Raw genomic sequence first — 17,762 nt, forward strand, 5'->3', positions numbered from 1 at the left:
TTTTGTAAATAATCTATTGTATCTTGCTTATCTATTTAAATAACTCTATTACTGTACTTTCCTATAATCCCTGTAACATTTCATCTTTTGTGTACTAACCGCATGACGTCTGTACCTTTCATTCCTTCCTAATTACATTTTTACAATCGGTTTCTTCGGTGGTTGACCGGCCATCAATTTCTTGGTATTTCTAATCTTAAAGTTTCCATATTTTAATGCTTCCCTACTCGTATCTACTACCCTCTCTATTCCTTCCTTGTAGAACAGTTTTTCATTTTTCATAAAATACCAAATCAGTTCGTCTTACGCCTTCAGCAGAACAAGTCTCTTCTCTTCTCCTTTCGTTACGCCAGTTGTTGTTAAGTTGTAATATATGTTGTTGTTATCTAGTTTTAATTATTCGTCCTCCTCAAAACCTTCTATAACAAAGCGACCCAAACAAACTTACGAAAAGGTGACTGAGCTTTGGTATCTAGGAAGTGAGATAAGTCAGGACGGGATAGTAGAAGCAGAGGAGAGAGAAGGGTCAAGTCGCCTTCAATAAAAAGAAGTCACTTCTATGTTTAGAAATTCGAAAAATATTGTTAAAGGTGCATGTTTGGAGCGTGGCGCTGTTCGGGTGCGAAACATGAATGGTGGTCGCTGCGGAAAAGAAAAGGTTAGAAGCGTTCGAAATGTGGTGTTATAGGCGAATCATGAGGATACCGTGGATAAAGAAGGTTAGAAATGAAGAGGTATTGGAAAGAATAGGTGAACAGAGGATAAGAGTCAATAAGAAACAGGCGAGATAGGTTGGTAGGACACCTTCTCAGGCATGAAGGTCTAGTCAGAGACAAATATGAGGCAGAAATGAGAGTTTGGAGGGGTAGATGTAGACCTAGATTATACTACATGTGCGTTGTTCTAGTTTTAGGGAAATTAACGAAGATTAGCTCAAAATAGAAAAGATTGAAAGTACGTGTTCAACCAGTCTTAGGACTGATGACCTTATGATGATGAAAGCTTTTGAGGGATGTTACGTTTTCTTCAAAAGATTTTGATAGATAGGTTAGTTTATGACAGTTTTCAGAGAAGTTGAAGCGTTCGAAATGTGATATTACAGGTGAATCATGAGGATACCGTGGATAGAGTAGGTTAGAAATGAAGAGGTATTAGAAAGAATAAGAGAACAGATGACTCTATGGAAGTCAATAAGAAATAGGCGAGATAGGTTGGTAGGACACCTTCTCAGGCATGAAGGTCTAGTAAGAGACATATTAGAGGCAGAAACAGGAGTTAGGAGGGGTAGAGGTAGACCTAGATTAGATTACTGTTCGTAATTAGTTAGGGATGTGAGATGTTCTAGTATTAGGGAAATGCAAAAATTAGCTCAGGATAGGAAGGAGTGAAGGTGCATGTCCAACCAGTCTTAGGACTAACAACCTTATCATGATGATGAAAACTTTTGAAGGATGTTACGTTTTCTTCAAAAGATTTTGATAGATAGGTTAGTTTAAGACAGTTTTCAGAGAAGTTGAACATACTTTCTAGTGATAAGCATTGGTTTTGATCTAGCCTAATAATCTTTCCTTTCCTATACAGAAATCTATTAAAGATTCGACTTCTTCCATCAATAAACTGAACTTATCATGAAAAAAACTGTTTTCATGTAATGGACCTACTCCTCCAGTCTTTTCAGTGAATCTAATTTAAATCAGAAATCTATTATGAAATATTATTCTGAAAATTCATTTTTGAATTTTTTACCCACTACTACCTCAAATTAACGAGGAAAAGATTGTTGCTGTTGTCACACCCCCGCCGGGAATCGAACCCGGGACCTTTGGCTTTACGCTCTAAGAAATCTATTGATGAATAATCTTCATAAATAACCAACGAATTGCTATTGTTAAATGGTTAACTACCCTGAACATGTATATTAGTGCCCATATGATTACACTTTAAAACATTTATTATTAAAAGCGTTTTATTTTCTTTCTTTATTACAAATAACATATTATGAAGAAACACAAACAACGATATAAAGCATTATTGCACATAAGATAAACCGCAAGTACCATAACAAGAATATTTCTGTTTTCAATAGTGTTGCCCAAACGCAAGAACAAGACGAGACTTAGCCAGTCTTGGTCTTGGTCTTGCGCCAATACACCTGGTCTTGGTCTTGGTCTTGGTCTTGCGCTCCCAGTCTTGGTCTTGGTCTTGGTCTTGCAGCAAGAGTCTTGCAAGTCTTGCAATTACCTATTAGTCTATTACTATTTATTAAAGTTTACTTTAAATCCTAGAAAAACGTATTAGAATTGGAACATTGTGAGCTTGAATGAATATAGCCATAGTAAAGATCAAGCAGATTAATAAATAACTGAAGATTTGATAAGAAATTCGAAAAATCAACTGACCTATATGTCGTTTTCCATGGAAGTAACTGTTTCTTAATAAACATTTATGATCCTTGCTTTCTACCGCGCCGCCTCGCCACGTGCCGGCTCTATGATAAGGATGCCGCCGCAAATCAAACAATAATATAAAGCGTGTAAAAAAATTCGAAATTATTTTGCATNCGACACTTTTACGTCTTAATGTTGTTAACTTTTTATCCGAAGAAAAGACGCATTTTCCCCCGTTATAAACTCCGCGCCGGAATACCGAAACCTGTCAAGAATAACTTATTTTGACGGGTAAATTTTATCCCTCTTTTCGTAAAAAAGGCGAAGAGCAAAAATGCGTAAAAACCTACAAAATATTCATAAATTGGATGAGGAACAAACAAGAGATGCTAGGAGTAAAATTATTACTTCTACAGTTGCTTAATTTGAGAGTCTAGAGTAGCCCAATTTACACCATGATGTCACATAGGTATGGTAGAAAAAGTTCAATATATGTTTTAAACATCAATAATAACTCATCCATCAAATCCAGTAGCAAATAAAGGATGCCAAATGGTCCAGGCGCTTTATTTACAGAGGCTTTAAAAGAAATAAAAAAGACTAAATACATACCTGTAATTTAATAATCGCTATGCCCACAAGGGATGCGGTAACGGTCTCGAATTCCTAGGTAAACTGGGCGGGTTTTGTAGGAACGGCGGCAATTTACCAGGAGGCGGAGGTGGCGGAAGTGCCGGACTCCTCGATCTCTCCAGATGCATCGGAGTGTTTGTTGCGTAAATATTGACCGCCGACCGTTGATGTACACACGATCGTTTCACGTCCGGCATCTCGAACTGGAGCTTTTGCCAAAACTGTCTGTCTCCCCATTCTATCACAATGTTCGTCTTAATATACAGGCGAAGATCGGGATCGAGATCCCTCTGCGGTATCTCGCCGGTCACTATGAATATCAGTCTTCGTCTTCGGTCTTTTAGCACCTCGTTGAGCGCGGATTTGAATTCGAAACGGCACCATTCGTTGTACAAAAAGTTCTTTGACAGCACCAGGATAGTCCGTCTCGAGGACTCGACCGCTTCTATGATAGTGTCCGCAACGTACGTGGACACGTTGAAGTCGCGATAGTGCAGACACAGCCTGTAATTGGGCTCACCCCCTTCGAGACCCTGAGCCAACACTTGATGAACAAACGCCTCGTCCTTCACGCTGTAACATACGTACGCGTCGAAGAGTCTGTCTTTGTCTTGTTGCTCTTCGAACGAGGTCGTTTTGTAACACATTCGTAACCCACACCGGGAATAAATCCAAACTCTCAGTTCCCTGCGGTAATAGAAGGCTCCGCACATTATTACCACACTAGACAGGAACAAACACATCGCAATCAGCAAGACCGACAGGTAATCGTTCATTGCCTGGCTTTCCACCATCGCCCGGGACTTTCCCGAAACTACGGTGCACGTGGTGTTATCTAATATCGGGGGTCCTATGCTACTAGTGTTATTACTGAAGAAACAATTGACGCGTGAAAAGTCAGACACTTTCCCCTGATTCACTTGCAACCACATTCGGAATTTTTTCGTATAATCGCAATCGCACGACCAGTGATTTTCGCCCAAACTGATGTCAACTAAATACGAATTTCGTGACAGTTGCCACACTTCGAACGTCGTCAGTTTGTTGCCGTCCAAACGCAAAACTTCCAAATGTTTGAGGCCGAGGAACGTTCTATTGTCGATGTAATGAATTAAATTATTTTGTAAATAGAGCTCGCGCAAAATTTCGAGGGACGCCAGCTCGAAGCCGAGCAACTGCTTAATAGAATTATTTTCCAAGTGTAGTATAATTAATCTTGGCAGACCGCTGAACGTCTGATTGTAAATTGCGGCAATGTTGGAATTGTTCGCGTAAAGAACTTTAAGATTCTTGCGACCGATAAACGAGTGACTGAACAATTCGCCGAAATTGTTACCGTCTAAATAAACTTCCGTAGCGTCCATCGGTATCTTGTTGGGCATCTCTTTATAGTCGGCACCGGAACACTCGACAATGTTAGAAGACCACGACTGATCGTGATAACAGGTACAGTTTGTCGGACACGTCATTTCGCAGTCACACGCGTCAAAATCACAACAGTGACATAGTGCAAAGCAGTGGGTCTTGTAAGGGCACAGAAACTGAGAGGAATCGGCGCTTATCAACGGCAAATATTTAGCTTCGCGATTATGAAGTAACTTACAGTAAATGCTCTCCAAATCCATCACTCTCGGATGCTGACGGAGATGATCCAGCTTATTAATCCTTTGTAACCATTCCATGGTGCAGTCGCACTGGAATGGATTTCCGCCGATGTAAAATTCGGGTAACGGTCGTTCCGGGTCGACGGGCGTCAATCGGAGAGCGTTCAAATCCATGCTTATGATTTGATTAGCGTAAAGGTCGACGCGTGTCAAGTTTGTTTTCTTTAAAAATGTTTGCGGTTCAACGACTGTTATCAAATTGTCGTTCAAGAATAGTAACTCGATACTGCTCGGCACGGCGTTCGAATTGATACTTGTTAATTTGTTAAAGCTCGCGTCCAAAGTTTGCAAACGTAACTCGACGTCTAGGGAGTAGTGGTTGCCTAGTTCTCTGACGTTATTCTTGTGGATATCGAGCCACTGGAGTCCGTGAGGAATGAGAGCGTAATCGAACCACTCTATCCTGTTATCGGATACGTTCAGCCAAAGTAAACTTGGTATATTCGAAAACAGACCGCTAATGTCTGTTAGCTGATTAGAGTCGAGCCTGATTGCTTGTAAAGTTGCGCTCATTTCGAAAGCGCCCTGTTCCACTTTCTGGATCCTGTTTCTCGCCAAATTGAGGATCTGAAGGGCGGGAAGATCGACGAACGCGTGCTTGCTAATATTTTGCAACTGATTTCCTATTAGTCTCAGACCGTACAAGTTGCTCATTCCTCGAAAGTTCGGATTCTCTAATGACGTTATCGAATTCTCGCCAAGATCGACCGTTTTCAAAAGTCTCATATCCTTCAGGGCCAGGGGCACTTTGGTTAGCACGTTACCATTAATATTCAAATCTTGTAAGCTGGAGCAGTTCCGAAAAGCTTCGGGATGAATACCTTCCAGTAAATTATTATCTAGCGCCAGTAATGAGAGAACGTACAGCCCGTTGAGGGAATATGCATCCAAGTAGGTAATTTTATTGTACGATATTATCAACGTATGCAAATTGCTCATCGGAGCGAATGTCTCGGCCGGGATTGTTTCTATCAGGTTGTGCTCCAGATTCAAGATCTGTAACGTGTACAAATCCTTGAATATTGTCGGTTCAATTTTCATGATTTTATTGTAAGATAAATTGAGCAGTACCAAACGGATCAGGCCGGCAAAACTGTCAGTGTTAATCCAGGAACTACTCAGCTGGTTTTTTGACAAATCGAGCGCAAGCAGCTGGTCTAAATCTGAGAATAATCCAGGCGCAAGGACAGTTATTGAATTATTCTGTAGGTAAATTTCCTTTATTGTTGTTGCACAATCTTTGAACAGCTCGCCGGGCAACGCCACGATTTTATTGTTCGACAAATCGAAAATCTCAAGCGATTTTAATCCGGCCAGGGCTTTATCGGCAACCATTGAAATTTCGTTATATTGCAAATACAATTCGTTCAGTCTTCTTAAAATGCCAAATCCGTTGGCGGGAATTAATACGAAATGATTGAACGACGCGTCAAGAACTTGCACGTCCAAACTGCACGAAATGTCAATTTTCACATTGTCGATATCGTGCGACTCTTGTTCGCCTTCCGGAACACTCATAAGGGGTTGAGCTGCCGCTGTCACACGCTCTCGAAAGCCCAAATCGCTCACGTCTTGGNGCAAGAGTCTTGCAGGCTATGTCTTGTTCTTGCTCAAGTCTTGCACGGTCAGTCTTGGTCTTGGTCTTGCTAAAAATACGCGGTCTTGTTCTTGGTCTTGGTCTTGCAAAAACGCAAGAACAAGACCAAGACTGCAAGACCAAGACTGAATTTGGGCAACACTAGTTTTCAATAGCATTTAAATGGTAGTAGTAAAAAATTTTATCACTATTCTTTTGTTTGTTTTCAGGTGAGTATACCGAGAAGTTTTATTCCTTTTGAATCCAGACTTCGAAAAGGTGCATACAGGTAAAGTCAACAACAATAGTTACGATTTTTTTCCTTTCCCTGCACACACGAATGAGATTAAAAAAAAAATAAATTATGTGTTTGAAGTGGTCTTAATAAAAGCGGAATTCGTGTGAATAAAATCTACCTATGGCACCGGATGACGTTTTCCAAGACAAACCGAGAATGATAGATTGCTTACAAAGACTGACAACTTGCCGCTTTTAGAGAACATTCGAGCGCAAGAGTGTACGTTACGGGCGTCTTTTCAGAACTGTTTTCACCGATTTCAAGCTTGGTTAAACAACAAAAAGCTTGACGTTATGTAATGGAAAGCATCGAATTATTATTAACACCTTTGTTCGAATTCACGCGATACGCGACGAGAATTTTTTCACATATCGCACACACCAAGGGGGAATTGAGAACCGAAGATGACGATATTCTACTACGTACATGCAATCATCAAAAGGCGTTATTATTAAGAAGATAAGTCAGGACGGAAGAGGTACTAGGGATTTAAAGCAGAGGATAGCGCAGGGTCGACTCGCCTTCAATAAAAAGAAGTTACGTCTATGCTCGCGAATGGTTAATTTAGAAATTCGAAAAAGATTGTTAAACGTGTATGTTTAGAGCGCGGTACAGTACGAGTGCGAAACATGGACAGTGGACGCGGCGGAAAAGAAAAGGTTAGAAGCGTTCGAAATGTGGTGTTACAAGCGAATGAGAAGGGGACCGTGGATAGAGAAGGTTAGAAATGAAGAGGTATTAAAAAGAAATGGAGAACAGAGGACTCTATGAAGTCAATAAAAATTGGGCGAGATAGGTTAGTAGGACACCTTCTCAGGCATGAAGGTCTAGTCAATGACATATTGGGGGCAGAAATGACAGTTAGGAGGGGTAGGAGTAGATCTAGATTAGATTACCGTTTGCAAATGGTTAAGGATGTGGGTTGTTCTAGTTTTAGGGAAATGCGAAGATTAGCTCAGGATCGGAAAGAGTGGATGTACGTATCCAATCAGTCTTAGGACTGACGATCTTATAATGATGGAAGCTTTTGAGGGATGTTACGTTTTCTTCAAAATATTTTGATAGATACGTTAGCTTAAGACACTTTTCAGAGAAGTTGAACATACTTTCTAGTGATAAGCAACATTGGTCTGGAGGAACTGGGGTTATCCTAGCAAGAACAAGCCTTAAACCAAAACAAAAACTAACAAAATAATAAATAAAATTTTGGACTCTCCGTTTATCGAGTTACAAAATATATATTAGAAGTTTTCTAATATTTTTATTAAAATACAAGTATAAAACATAAAGGATAAAGAAAATTCAAAAACGAAAGTTCTTGATCAGTGATCTTTCAAAACTGAATTGTGATTTCGATCTCTTTAGACATCATCAGCATGCCATAGATAATTTGCGTTTACCGAATATCTTCTGATGACGTAGTTGACGCCATCTATATAAATTTACTAATTTGTAAGTACTAAATGTGAGTTCATTCATATTTGATAAAGTTCTTCCACGATAAACGATATCTATTTGTCAAATTGAACCCACGGCGAGGCGTAATAATCTTCATGATGGACACGTATGTCCGCATTCCTATTCCTTAGATGTCCCCTGAACAGACCGAGACGTCACTTTAGGAATACAGCGATCTGCGAGACAAGTTTTTATTTATACCTACTGTGACCTACGGAAAAAATGATCACTTTTATTTTTCAAGGGTATTAATAACGAACCTCCCTGTGGTGGAAGAAAAAACAAAGATAGAAATGAAAAACGTTGGTCAGAAAGAAAATGACTATTTTTCTCGTGCTTGCTAGATTTATGTGCCTGATATAAAAAGGTAATCGTAATTTTTCTTTTAACCCGATCCGTTTCTACAGAAAATGTGAGAAAACGTTTAGTAGGAATTCCACGTCCGTGCGTGCACGCTCATTTAAATAACAGCGCCAACCTGGATCTTTCCAGGCGAAAGGGCGAAACAATCGTGCGAGAAAAAAAGAAAGAAAGAAAGATATAGCCCGAGCAAGAGCAACGGTCGTTCCGTGCGAGGCAAAGAAACCGCACCAGTAATTATTCCCGTAGACATTAATTTGCTTGTGGGTAGTAAATGAGGCCTTTGAGAAAAGCAGCGCCTGCTAGATAGATAGATAGGAAGCGACCGGACTCGCACACACTCGTCACATCTCTCTCGCTCTCCGTCATCGTCATCAGTCTTTCTTTTCCTGTCGTTTTCCGTTTTCATAAATACCCTTTCACGGCCTGCTTACGTGCCACTTTTGCTTTTCCCGGATATAAATAACTTCTTGGGAATGTCCTCCGAAAAGTTTCGGAAAGCCGAGCGTAGCAGCAGCGTCGCGCCGCTGTCGTCTCGCATCAGGATTAAAACCCCTGATGCGTCGCGACGGACTAACACAATAGCACAGGTCGTTAGTGGACCGGAACAAGACGTAAGGCCAAACGTGTAATAAAGCAACCGCAAGAAAAACAAACACGACAGAAGAAGGAACGTATAGGCTTTGCTTCGGAAAAAATAAGATTAATATTTACAAGTGTCTTCTGTTGACCAGAAAAGAAAATAAATTAATGATTTAAGAATTTTATGGCAATACGACAATGTTTTGCTGCTTTTGACTCCACATTTACCAAAAATATAATATAAATAGGTATGTAAAGAATTGACATTACAGGAACAAAATTAATGATTTATTTTTACAATTTAGTCATAAAATGTGTGATGTAATTGTACCTTAACCCTTTAAATCTTCGAATTAGGAACTTGCTCCTATTTTGGGTTGCTTATTTCATAAATTAGACAAAAATTTACAGAGTACATGAAACAGTCAATGTTTTAATTTTTCGTGAGGGTATAGCCAATGTTGTTGTTTTTTTATCTCAGTCTCGTATTTCGGAAAAAAACAAGATCAGTGCAGAATAGGAACGAGAATGAAAGATTTAATAAATCCTTGCAAATCTCCTTCAGAACGTTTTAGGAGAGAATAGTCCGTGTCACAAAAGAAATTGAAGGAGCAGTCAGCAGCAGCATGGATAAATAACAAACAAAAGTCCTATTTCCTTCAGACGACTCCTGGAGACAGACTAACGCAATTTCAATCATGGCTTGTAATTTTCTCGGTCTGTAGTCGACACTTTTACGTCTTAATGTTGTTAACTTTTTATCCGAAGAAAAGACGCATTTTCCCCCGTTATAAACTCCGCGCCGGAATACCGAAACCTGTCAAGAATAACTTATTTTGACGGGTAAATTTTATCCCTCTTTTCGTAAAAAAGGCGAAGAGCAAAAATGCGTAAAAACCTACAAAATATTCATAAATTGGATGAGGAACAAACAAGAGATGCTAGGAGTAAAATTATTACTTCTACAGTTGCTTAATTTGAGAGTCTAGAGTAGCCCAATTTACACCATGATGTCACATAGGTATGGTAGAAAAAGTTCAATATATGTTTTAAACATCAATAATAACTCATCCATCAAATCCAGTAGCAAATAAAGGATGCCAAATGGTCCAGGCGCTTTATTTACAGAGGCTTTAAAAGAAATAAAAAAGACTAAATACATACCTGTAATTTAATAATCGCTATGCCCACAAGGGATGCGGTAACGGTCTCGAATTCCTAGGTAAACTGGGCGGGTTTTGTAGGAACGGCGGCAATTTACCAGGAGGCGGAGGTGGCGGAAGTGCCGGACTCCTCGATCTCTCCAGATGCATCGGAGTGTTTGTTGCGTAAATATTGACCGCCGACCGTTGATGTACACACGATCGTTTCACGTCCGGCATCTCGAACTGGAGCTTTTGCCAAAACTGTCTGTCTCCCCATTCTATCACAATGTTCGTCTTAATATACAGGCGAAGATCGGGATCGAGATCCCTCTGCGGTATCTCGCCGGTCACTATGAATATCAGTCTTCGTCTTCGGTCTTTTAGCACCTCGTTGAGCGCGGATTTGAATTCGAAACGGCACCATTCGTTGTACAAAAAGTTCTTTGACAGCACCAGGATAGTCCGTCTCGAGGACTCGACCGCTTCTATGATAGTGTCCGCAACGTACGTGGACACGTTGAAGTCGCGATAGTGCAGACACAGCCTGTAATTGGGCTCACCCCCTTCGAGACCCTGAGCCAACACTTGATGAACAAACGCCTCGTCCTTCACGCTGTAACATACGTACGCGTCGAAGAGTCTGTCTTTGTCTTGTTGCTCTTCGAACGAGGTCGTTTTGTAACACATTCGTAACCCACACCGGGAATAAATCCAAACTCTCAGTTCCCTGCGGTAATAGAAGGCTCCGCACATTATTACCACACTAGACAGGAACAAACACATCGCAATCAGCAAGACCGACAGGTAATCGTTCATTGCCTGGCTTTCCACCATCGCCCGGGACTTTCCCGAAACTACGGTGCACGTGGTGTTATCTAATATCGGGGGTCCTATGCTACTAGTGTTATTACTGAAGAAACAATTGACGCGTGAAAAGTCAGACACTTTCCCCTGATTCACTTGCAACCACATTCGGAATTTTTTCGTATAATCGCAATCGCACGACCAGTGATTTTCGCCCAAACTGATGTCAACTAAATACGAATTTCGTGACAGTTGCCACACTTCGAACGTCGTCAGTTTGTTGCCGTCCAAACGCAAAACTTCCAAATGTTTGAGGCCGAGGAACGTTCTATTGTCGATGTAATGAATTAAATTATTTTGTAAATAGAGCTCGCGCAAAATTTCGAGGGACGCCAGCTCGAAGCCGAGCAACTGCTTAATCGAATTATTTTCCAAGTGTAGTATAATTAATCTTGGCAGACCGCTGAACGTCTGATTGTAAATTGCGGCAATGTTGGAATTGTTCGCGTAAAGAACTTTAAGATTCTTGCGACCGATAAACGAGTGACTGAACAATTCGCCGAAATTGTTACCGTCTAAATAAACTTCCGTAGCGTCCATCGGTATCTTGTTGGGCATCTCTTTATAGTCGGCACCGGAACACTCGACAATGTTAGAAGACCACGACTGATCGTGATAACAGGTACAGTTTGTCGGACACGTCATTTCGCAGTCACACGCGTCAAAATCACAACAGTGACATAGTGCAAAGCAATGGGTCTTGTAAGGGCACAGAAACTGAGAGGAATCGGCGCTTATCAACGGCAAATATTTAGCTTCGCGATTATGAAGTAACTTACAGTAAATGCTCTCCAAATCCATCACTCTCGGATGCTGACGGAGATGATCCAGCTTATTAATCCTTTGTAACCATTCCATGGTGCAGTCGCACTGGAATGGATTTCCGCCGATGTAAAATTCGGGTAACGGTCGTTCCGGGTCGACGGGCGTCAATCGGAGAGCGTTCAAATCCATGCTTATGATTTGATTAGCGTAAAGGTCGACGCGTGTCAAGTTTGTTTTCTTTAAAAATGTTTGCGGTTCAACGACTGTTATCAAATTGTCGTTCAAGAATAGTAACTCGATACTGCTCGGCACGGCGTTCGAATTGATACTTGTTAATTTGTTAAAGCTCGCGTCCAAAGTTTGCAAACGTAACTCGACGTCTAGGGAGTAGTGGTTGCCTAGTTCTCTGACGTTATTCTTGTGGATATCGAGCCACTGGAGTCCGTGAGGAATGAGAGCGTAATCGAACCACTCTATCCTGTTATCGGATACGTTCAGCCAAAGTAAACTTGGTATATTCGAAAACAGACCGCTAATGTCTGTTAGCTGATTAGAGTCGAGCCTGATTGCTTGTAAAGTTGCGCTCATTTCGAAAGCGCCCTGTTCCACTTTCTGGATCCTGTTTCTCGCCAAATTGAGGATCTGAAGGGCGGGAAGATCGACGAACGCGTGCTTGCTAATATTTTGCAACTGATTTCCTATTAGTCTCAGACCGTACAAGTTGCTCATTCCTCGAAAGTTCGGATTCTCTAATGACGTTATCGAATTCTCGCCAAGATCGACCGTTTTCAAAAGTCTCATATCCTTCAGGGCCAGGGGCACTTTGGTTAGCACGTTACCATTAATATTCAAATCTTGTAAGCTGGAGCAGTTCCGAAAAGCTTCGGGATGAATACCTTCCAGTAAATTATTATCTAGCGCCAGTAATGAGAGAACGTACAGCCCGTTGAGGGAATATGCATCCAAGTAGGTAATTTTATTGTACGATATTATCAACGTATGCAAATTGCTCATCGGAGCGAATGTCTCGGCCGGGATTGTTTCTATCAGGTTGTGCTCCAGATTCAAGATCTGTAACGTGTACAAATCCTTGAATATTGTCGGTTCAATTTTCATGATTTTATTGTAAGATAAATTGAGCAGTACCAAACGGATCAGGCCGGCAAAACTGTCAGTGTTAATCCAGGAACTACTCAGCTGGTTTTTTGACAAATCGAGCGCAAGCAGCTGGTCTAAATCTGAGAATAATCCAGGCGCAAGGACAGTTATTGAATTATTCTGTAGGTAAATTTCCTTTATTGTTGTTGCACAATCTTTGAACAGCTCGCCGGGCAACGCCACGATTTTATTGTTCGACAAATCGAAAATCTCAAGCGATTTTAATCCGGCCAGGGCTTTATCGGCAACCATTGAAATTTCGTTATATTGCAAATACAATTCGTTCAGTCTTCTTAAAATGCCAAATCCGTTGGCGGGAATTAATACGAAATGATTGAACGACGCGTCAAGAACTTGCACGTCCAAACTGCACGAAATGTCAATTTTCACATTGTCGATATCGTGCGACTCTTGTTCGCCTTCCGGAACACTCATAAGGGGTTGAGCTGCCGCTGTCACACGCTCTCGAAAGCCCAAATCGCTCACGTCTTGGAGACGATTCTCGCTCACGTTGAGCATCACCAAATTGGTCAGAGGGCAAAAAATGTTTTCCGGAAATGCCCAAATGTTATTCGAACTTAAATCCAATCTCTCCAGCTGTCTCACAGGAGCAAAGCTTTCCGGCGATAAATCTAAGCTCATCGCTGGCCATTTAGTATTATGAGTCCGAACTGTTAAATTTCGTAAATTTCTCAATCCCGTTAACGTTCCTGCAGGCCATCGTCCCAATTTACAGTGCTCTAATTCTAATTCGCGAAGCTTCACCAAATGAACGAAGCTCTTATCGTCGAGGCTGCTTCGAGACATTAACACGTCGCTGCACTCGATCCTAAGGGACGTGGTATGTTCTGAAGGGATAACGCTGAAGTTGGTGGTGTCGAACTCGCTATTGATGGTTCTCAACTTACAGGTAAGGGCTACCTCGTCTTGTCCTCCGGCCACTGCGGGCTCTCGGATCCACCATTGACAATCATCAGGTGCTTCGTAACGTAAGGGCTGAACGTTGCCTTCGAACGAGACGTTTTCAGTTCTCACCGAGAAAACGAACAGAACACAAAATAAGATGATTCCCTTTTCCATCTTTAAAAAACGACCGACATTTCCAGAAATGAAGACTCACTTTTTGTTTTACATGAATCTATCCTACATTTTTTTAAAGTGACACTAGCTTTAATAAAATTTTCGATAATATGGTCGAATTTAGAAAAGTTTCTTTCGTTTCATTAACGACTCGATAGTGTTGCTCTCAACCAACCGCGTACCTCCACAGACACATGAGATGAGATATGACCACGAGCGCGTCCGTCTTCTTCAGCGAACGGAAGCTGACTGCCTGGCTGCCTGCGTTCGCCACCGTCGGTTGATGTTTCCGTGTGGCCGTCGCGACGAACTAGATCAGCGGCAAGCTTTATACGAATAGCCACGGTAGTATGTGTAAAGACGCTCCGAAAGCTCTCGAGCTTTACCGAAAGCTTGCTGTTTGGGCTCCGCCTCTATGGATCTTTCAGTTTCCAGAGTGAATATAGGCTGAAAAAACTTGAAATGTTAAACACTTTTGAAAGATTTATCGTTCTACATATAAATATACATGCATAAACGGCTGTGGTCTGGCCGTAAGAGATAGGCTGCCCCTGCTACCACTTTTATGGGCTTCAACAGTCGCAGGCAACCGTCGCGTCGTGTGGCATGATACATACATATGTAGTTTGTGGTAAGACAACAAATCAAAAATAATAAGCACATTTGTTATACAATAACACAATCGAGACCGAGAGAATTCCTGCTGTATTTTGGAAACTACGAAAGGAATTTGTAATAATACAATACGAACACGTCAATATTTTATTCCAACTGTAAATAATTTCGGTATCTGTTTGGGCAAATCTAATATAATAAACTCAAAATCTGTTCAATTAATTTTTATGTAAAGCTCGATCAAGCCTGATAACCATTAGATGATTAATAGGGTAATTTTTAATATAACGCTCAACCCAAACAAAAAAAAGCCACAACAAGCGATTTTATTTACGGAATTCAAACGAATCACTTGAAATTATCAAATGAGCTACTCATTGACTTACGAGTCATAGTTTCGGAACGTCTGGTTTAAGGTATTTAGAAATTTTCATTATCTAGGATCTTGTGGTATTGTTTTCCCTCTGTTTAGGGTCCCCGTGTAGCTATGACAGAATGAAATGTAAACTTCACAAAGTTGTCGCTGCCGTACTAAAACGCAAACCCCCTCTGATTAATAAAACCGTTACGACCCGTCTCACGGTCTCGCTGAAGAAAAGTTCGTCTCAAAATAATTTAATATTTCCCAGTATTTCCGTTTGTCTCAACCGCGATCCAAAAGCGCCTTTGACTCACAAAGGACTAACCATAAAAAGTTCCGGACAACAGCGACAATTCTTGCCATTTTATGCGGTTAAAGTGTCGTCGTATTCTTGACTCTGTCTAAGTTGGATAAAATGTTTGAAATAATTCCGTGATTTTGTTTATAAACAAAATAATCACAATAAGGTAAAATAAGTTGGGTGGTTTTCACATAGAGGAAGGACGTGAACGATGTACTTTAGAAATTATAAATAGGCCATTTTAAGAAATCAAAATGTTGTTATATCTTTTCGATCAATGCGTATACTTCGCCTTCCTAATTTGACCTAAGTAAGTAGTCCGTTATTGGAAGTTTTTCCAAAGTCTCACGTGGATAACAAGACATGGTTTGTTGTGTATGCTAATATCTGTTTTATGCCGTCCTTGGCGGTGTTACAGACAGAAAAAGGTGTTAATAAATACATCAAAAACTCGAACACAGGACATTAGGGCAACGGCAACGTATACATAAGTCGCCGCATTGGTTGTTCTATCAGCCGTCTCGGATGTTTTGGGTATCAGAAAATAATAATCCAATTAAAATAAGGGAAAAACATCATACCAACGGAAGAGATGGCCGCTTTGTTCGAGAATTATGATTACACGCTTGAGTAGTCCGTTGTACGAAATCAATCTGTTGCGTGATTCACCATTTCTAACTTCATGCAAGCAGCACGAGCATGAAGTAAGTGGGACAGGGAGAGAAAAAGTACCAGAAAGCGTTTTTTTTTGTCAAGAAACTATGGATCTAAGAGGCCGAGGATGCGAGAGGCTACGAAAAGAAGAAGATGAAGAAGAGAGGACCACTCGAGAAAAATGCAACGTGTTGTTATACGCCGAAGCCCGGTCAAGAAGTCAGTCGTGTACTTTTTAATTAAACCGTTTTTTCCCTGCCTCGAGTTGCCAGGCTATAATTTAATTAGCCCGAACTCTTGTTAACGAATCCGGACAGAAATTGCTAAACGTTCGAAATTTTTTTTCCTTCCTACGATTCGCTACGAAATTGAAAAACTATTAACAAACGGAAATGACGCTAATACTTTCAACAACGTACGCTTAAATGCGTCCAAATCGCCAGATTGAGAACGGTATCGCAACGGGTAATGGACGACAGAACGGAATTAGAGAGAACACACAACCCCTTCTGTTTATGTAAAGTATATAATTGAGAAAAGCGGAAAGGCAGTTAGGTAAACAGGATGAATCCCTTTTTAGTTTATTTAAATGCTGATATTTCTAGAAAAACATTTACTTCGAAGTGTTTCACCTACATTTCCAAAAGAAATACAGTACAATCTCAATAATCCGAACATGTGTTAATACGAACCTTCGTCACTTAGTGATAATCCGAACAAATCTTGATATTTCGAACAATTTCGAACAGCGCAGGCGCGGAAACGTCATCTCGCTTGAGAAGCGGCTGCTGGAGACATGCAAAATCTTACAATTCGTCCGTATTACGAAACGATTGCGTTAACAGCTATGAAATGTCACCGAAACGTTGAAAATCCGAACAAAGTGATAATCGAAACAATCCTTTGCAATAATTAATTCGGTATGGGCGGATTGTACAGGCAGTAGCCACTACGAAATTTTGAAGTAGATATTTCTAATGACTTCATGGGTACATATTTAGTAGAAATAGCGGGATTTGGACATCAGCAAAAGGTCAGTATAGAATAAGATTTCACGTTCTAAGGACATATTTCAGTTATTGTTGGTTTGTATTTTGAACATCATCGTAATATGTGTACATGTACAACAGACCTAACAATAAGTATACAATCCAGTTGCACGATCGATTTGATTCAGTGAACAGAAGAATACAAACATTGTTCCGCCATGTATACACACATACATATGTATTGTTCGTACGTCTGTTTGTGTGTAGGTTTGCTCTTACAGGTTAAAGCTGAAATGTACTGCATCATTGCAGGGCCCAGTATCGAGTTGAGTAAATAAGGTTGTAATGCTAGTTCGAGCGTGGTAGTCGTGATTCTCTCAGGATATTATTTCAGGAATTTCACTCAGGATTCTGTTTTCCTACATTGTAGTTCGACCACGAAATGATAACAACTGCGGTATTATACCGGGACCGTAGGTAACGTTTCCATATTTCAATTGGCTCTAACCCATTCTTCTTCTGCTGTTTCATTTCCATCATTGGTCTGCATTCTAAACGGGGAAACCATTATGGAGTAAATCTTGTAGATGTGTTCACAAAGAAAACCATCGTTATCAAATTTCCCTAGACAAAAATTTTCTGTCCCTCTCCAGTCTCTCAGAGTCTTTCAGCGTCTCTGAAAGCGTCTCTCCCAGTCTTTCACAGTCTCTCAGTTATTGCCTAGTTGTTTTTATGAATCTCTCAAGTCTCTGTATGAGAGACTCGAACGATGAAATTATTAATTCAGAGATTCGAGTCTCTCACAGAGAGACTGAATGAATAAAACTGAAAAATTGAGAGATTCGAGTCTCTCATTCAGAGGTTTGAGTCTC

The 17,762-nt window shown here is 40.6% G+C and overlaps 1 protein-coding gene across 1 annotated transcript in view; it reads right to left on the reverse strand.

Moving 5' to 3' along the window:
- The window catches only part of LOC108735941 (toll-like receptor 6), a 63,639-nt gene extending 49,383 nt beyond the window's left edge, over positions 1 to 14,256 (reverse strand). The window contains exons 1-2 of the mRNA XM_025980743.1: positions 10,146 to 14,256; positions 3,000 to 6,277 (exon numbers count right to left, since the gene is read on the reverse strand). Coding sequence (XP_025836528.1) covers positions 3,017 to 6,277; positions 10,146 to 13,970 — 7,086 coding nt within the window. The 5' untranslated portion in view covers positions 13,971 to 14,256 and the 3' untranslated portion in view covers positions 3,000 to 3,016. The remainder of the gene's footprint in view (positions 1 to 2,999; positions 6,278 to 10,145) is intronic.
- Between the last annotated feature and the right edge of the window lie 3,506 nt (positions 14,257 to 17,762).

The sequence above is a fragment of the Agrilus planipennis genome, unplaced genomic scaffold (genome assembly GCF_000699045.2).
Source record: "Agrilus planipennis isolate EAB-ADULT unplaced genomic scaffold, Apla_2.0 scaffold8, whole genome shotgun sequence".
In the NCBI taxonomy this organism is placed as follows: Eukaryota; Metazoa; Arthropoda; class Insecta; order Coleoptera; family Buprestidae; genus Agrilus; species Agrilus planipennis.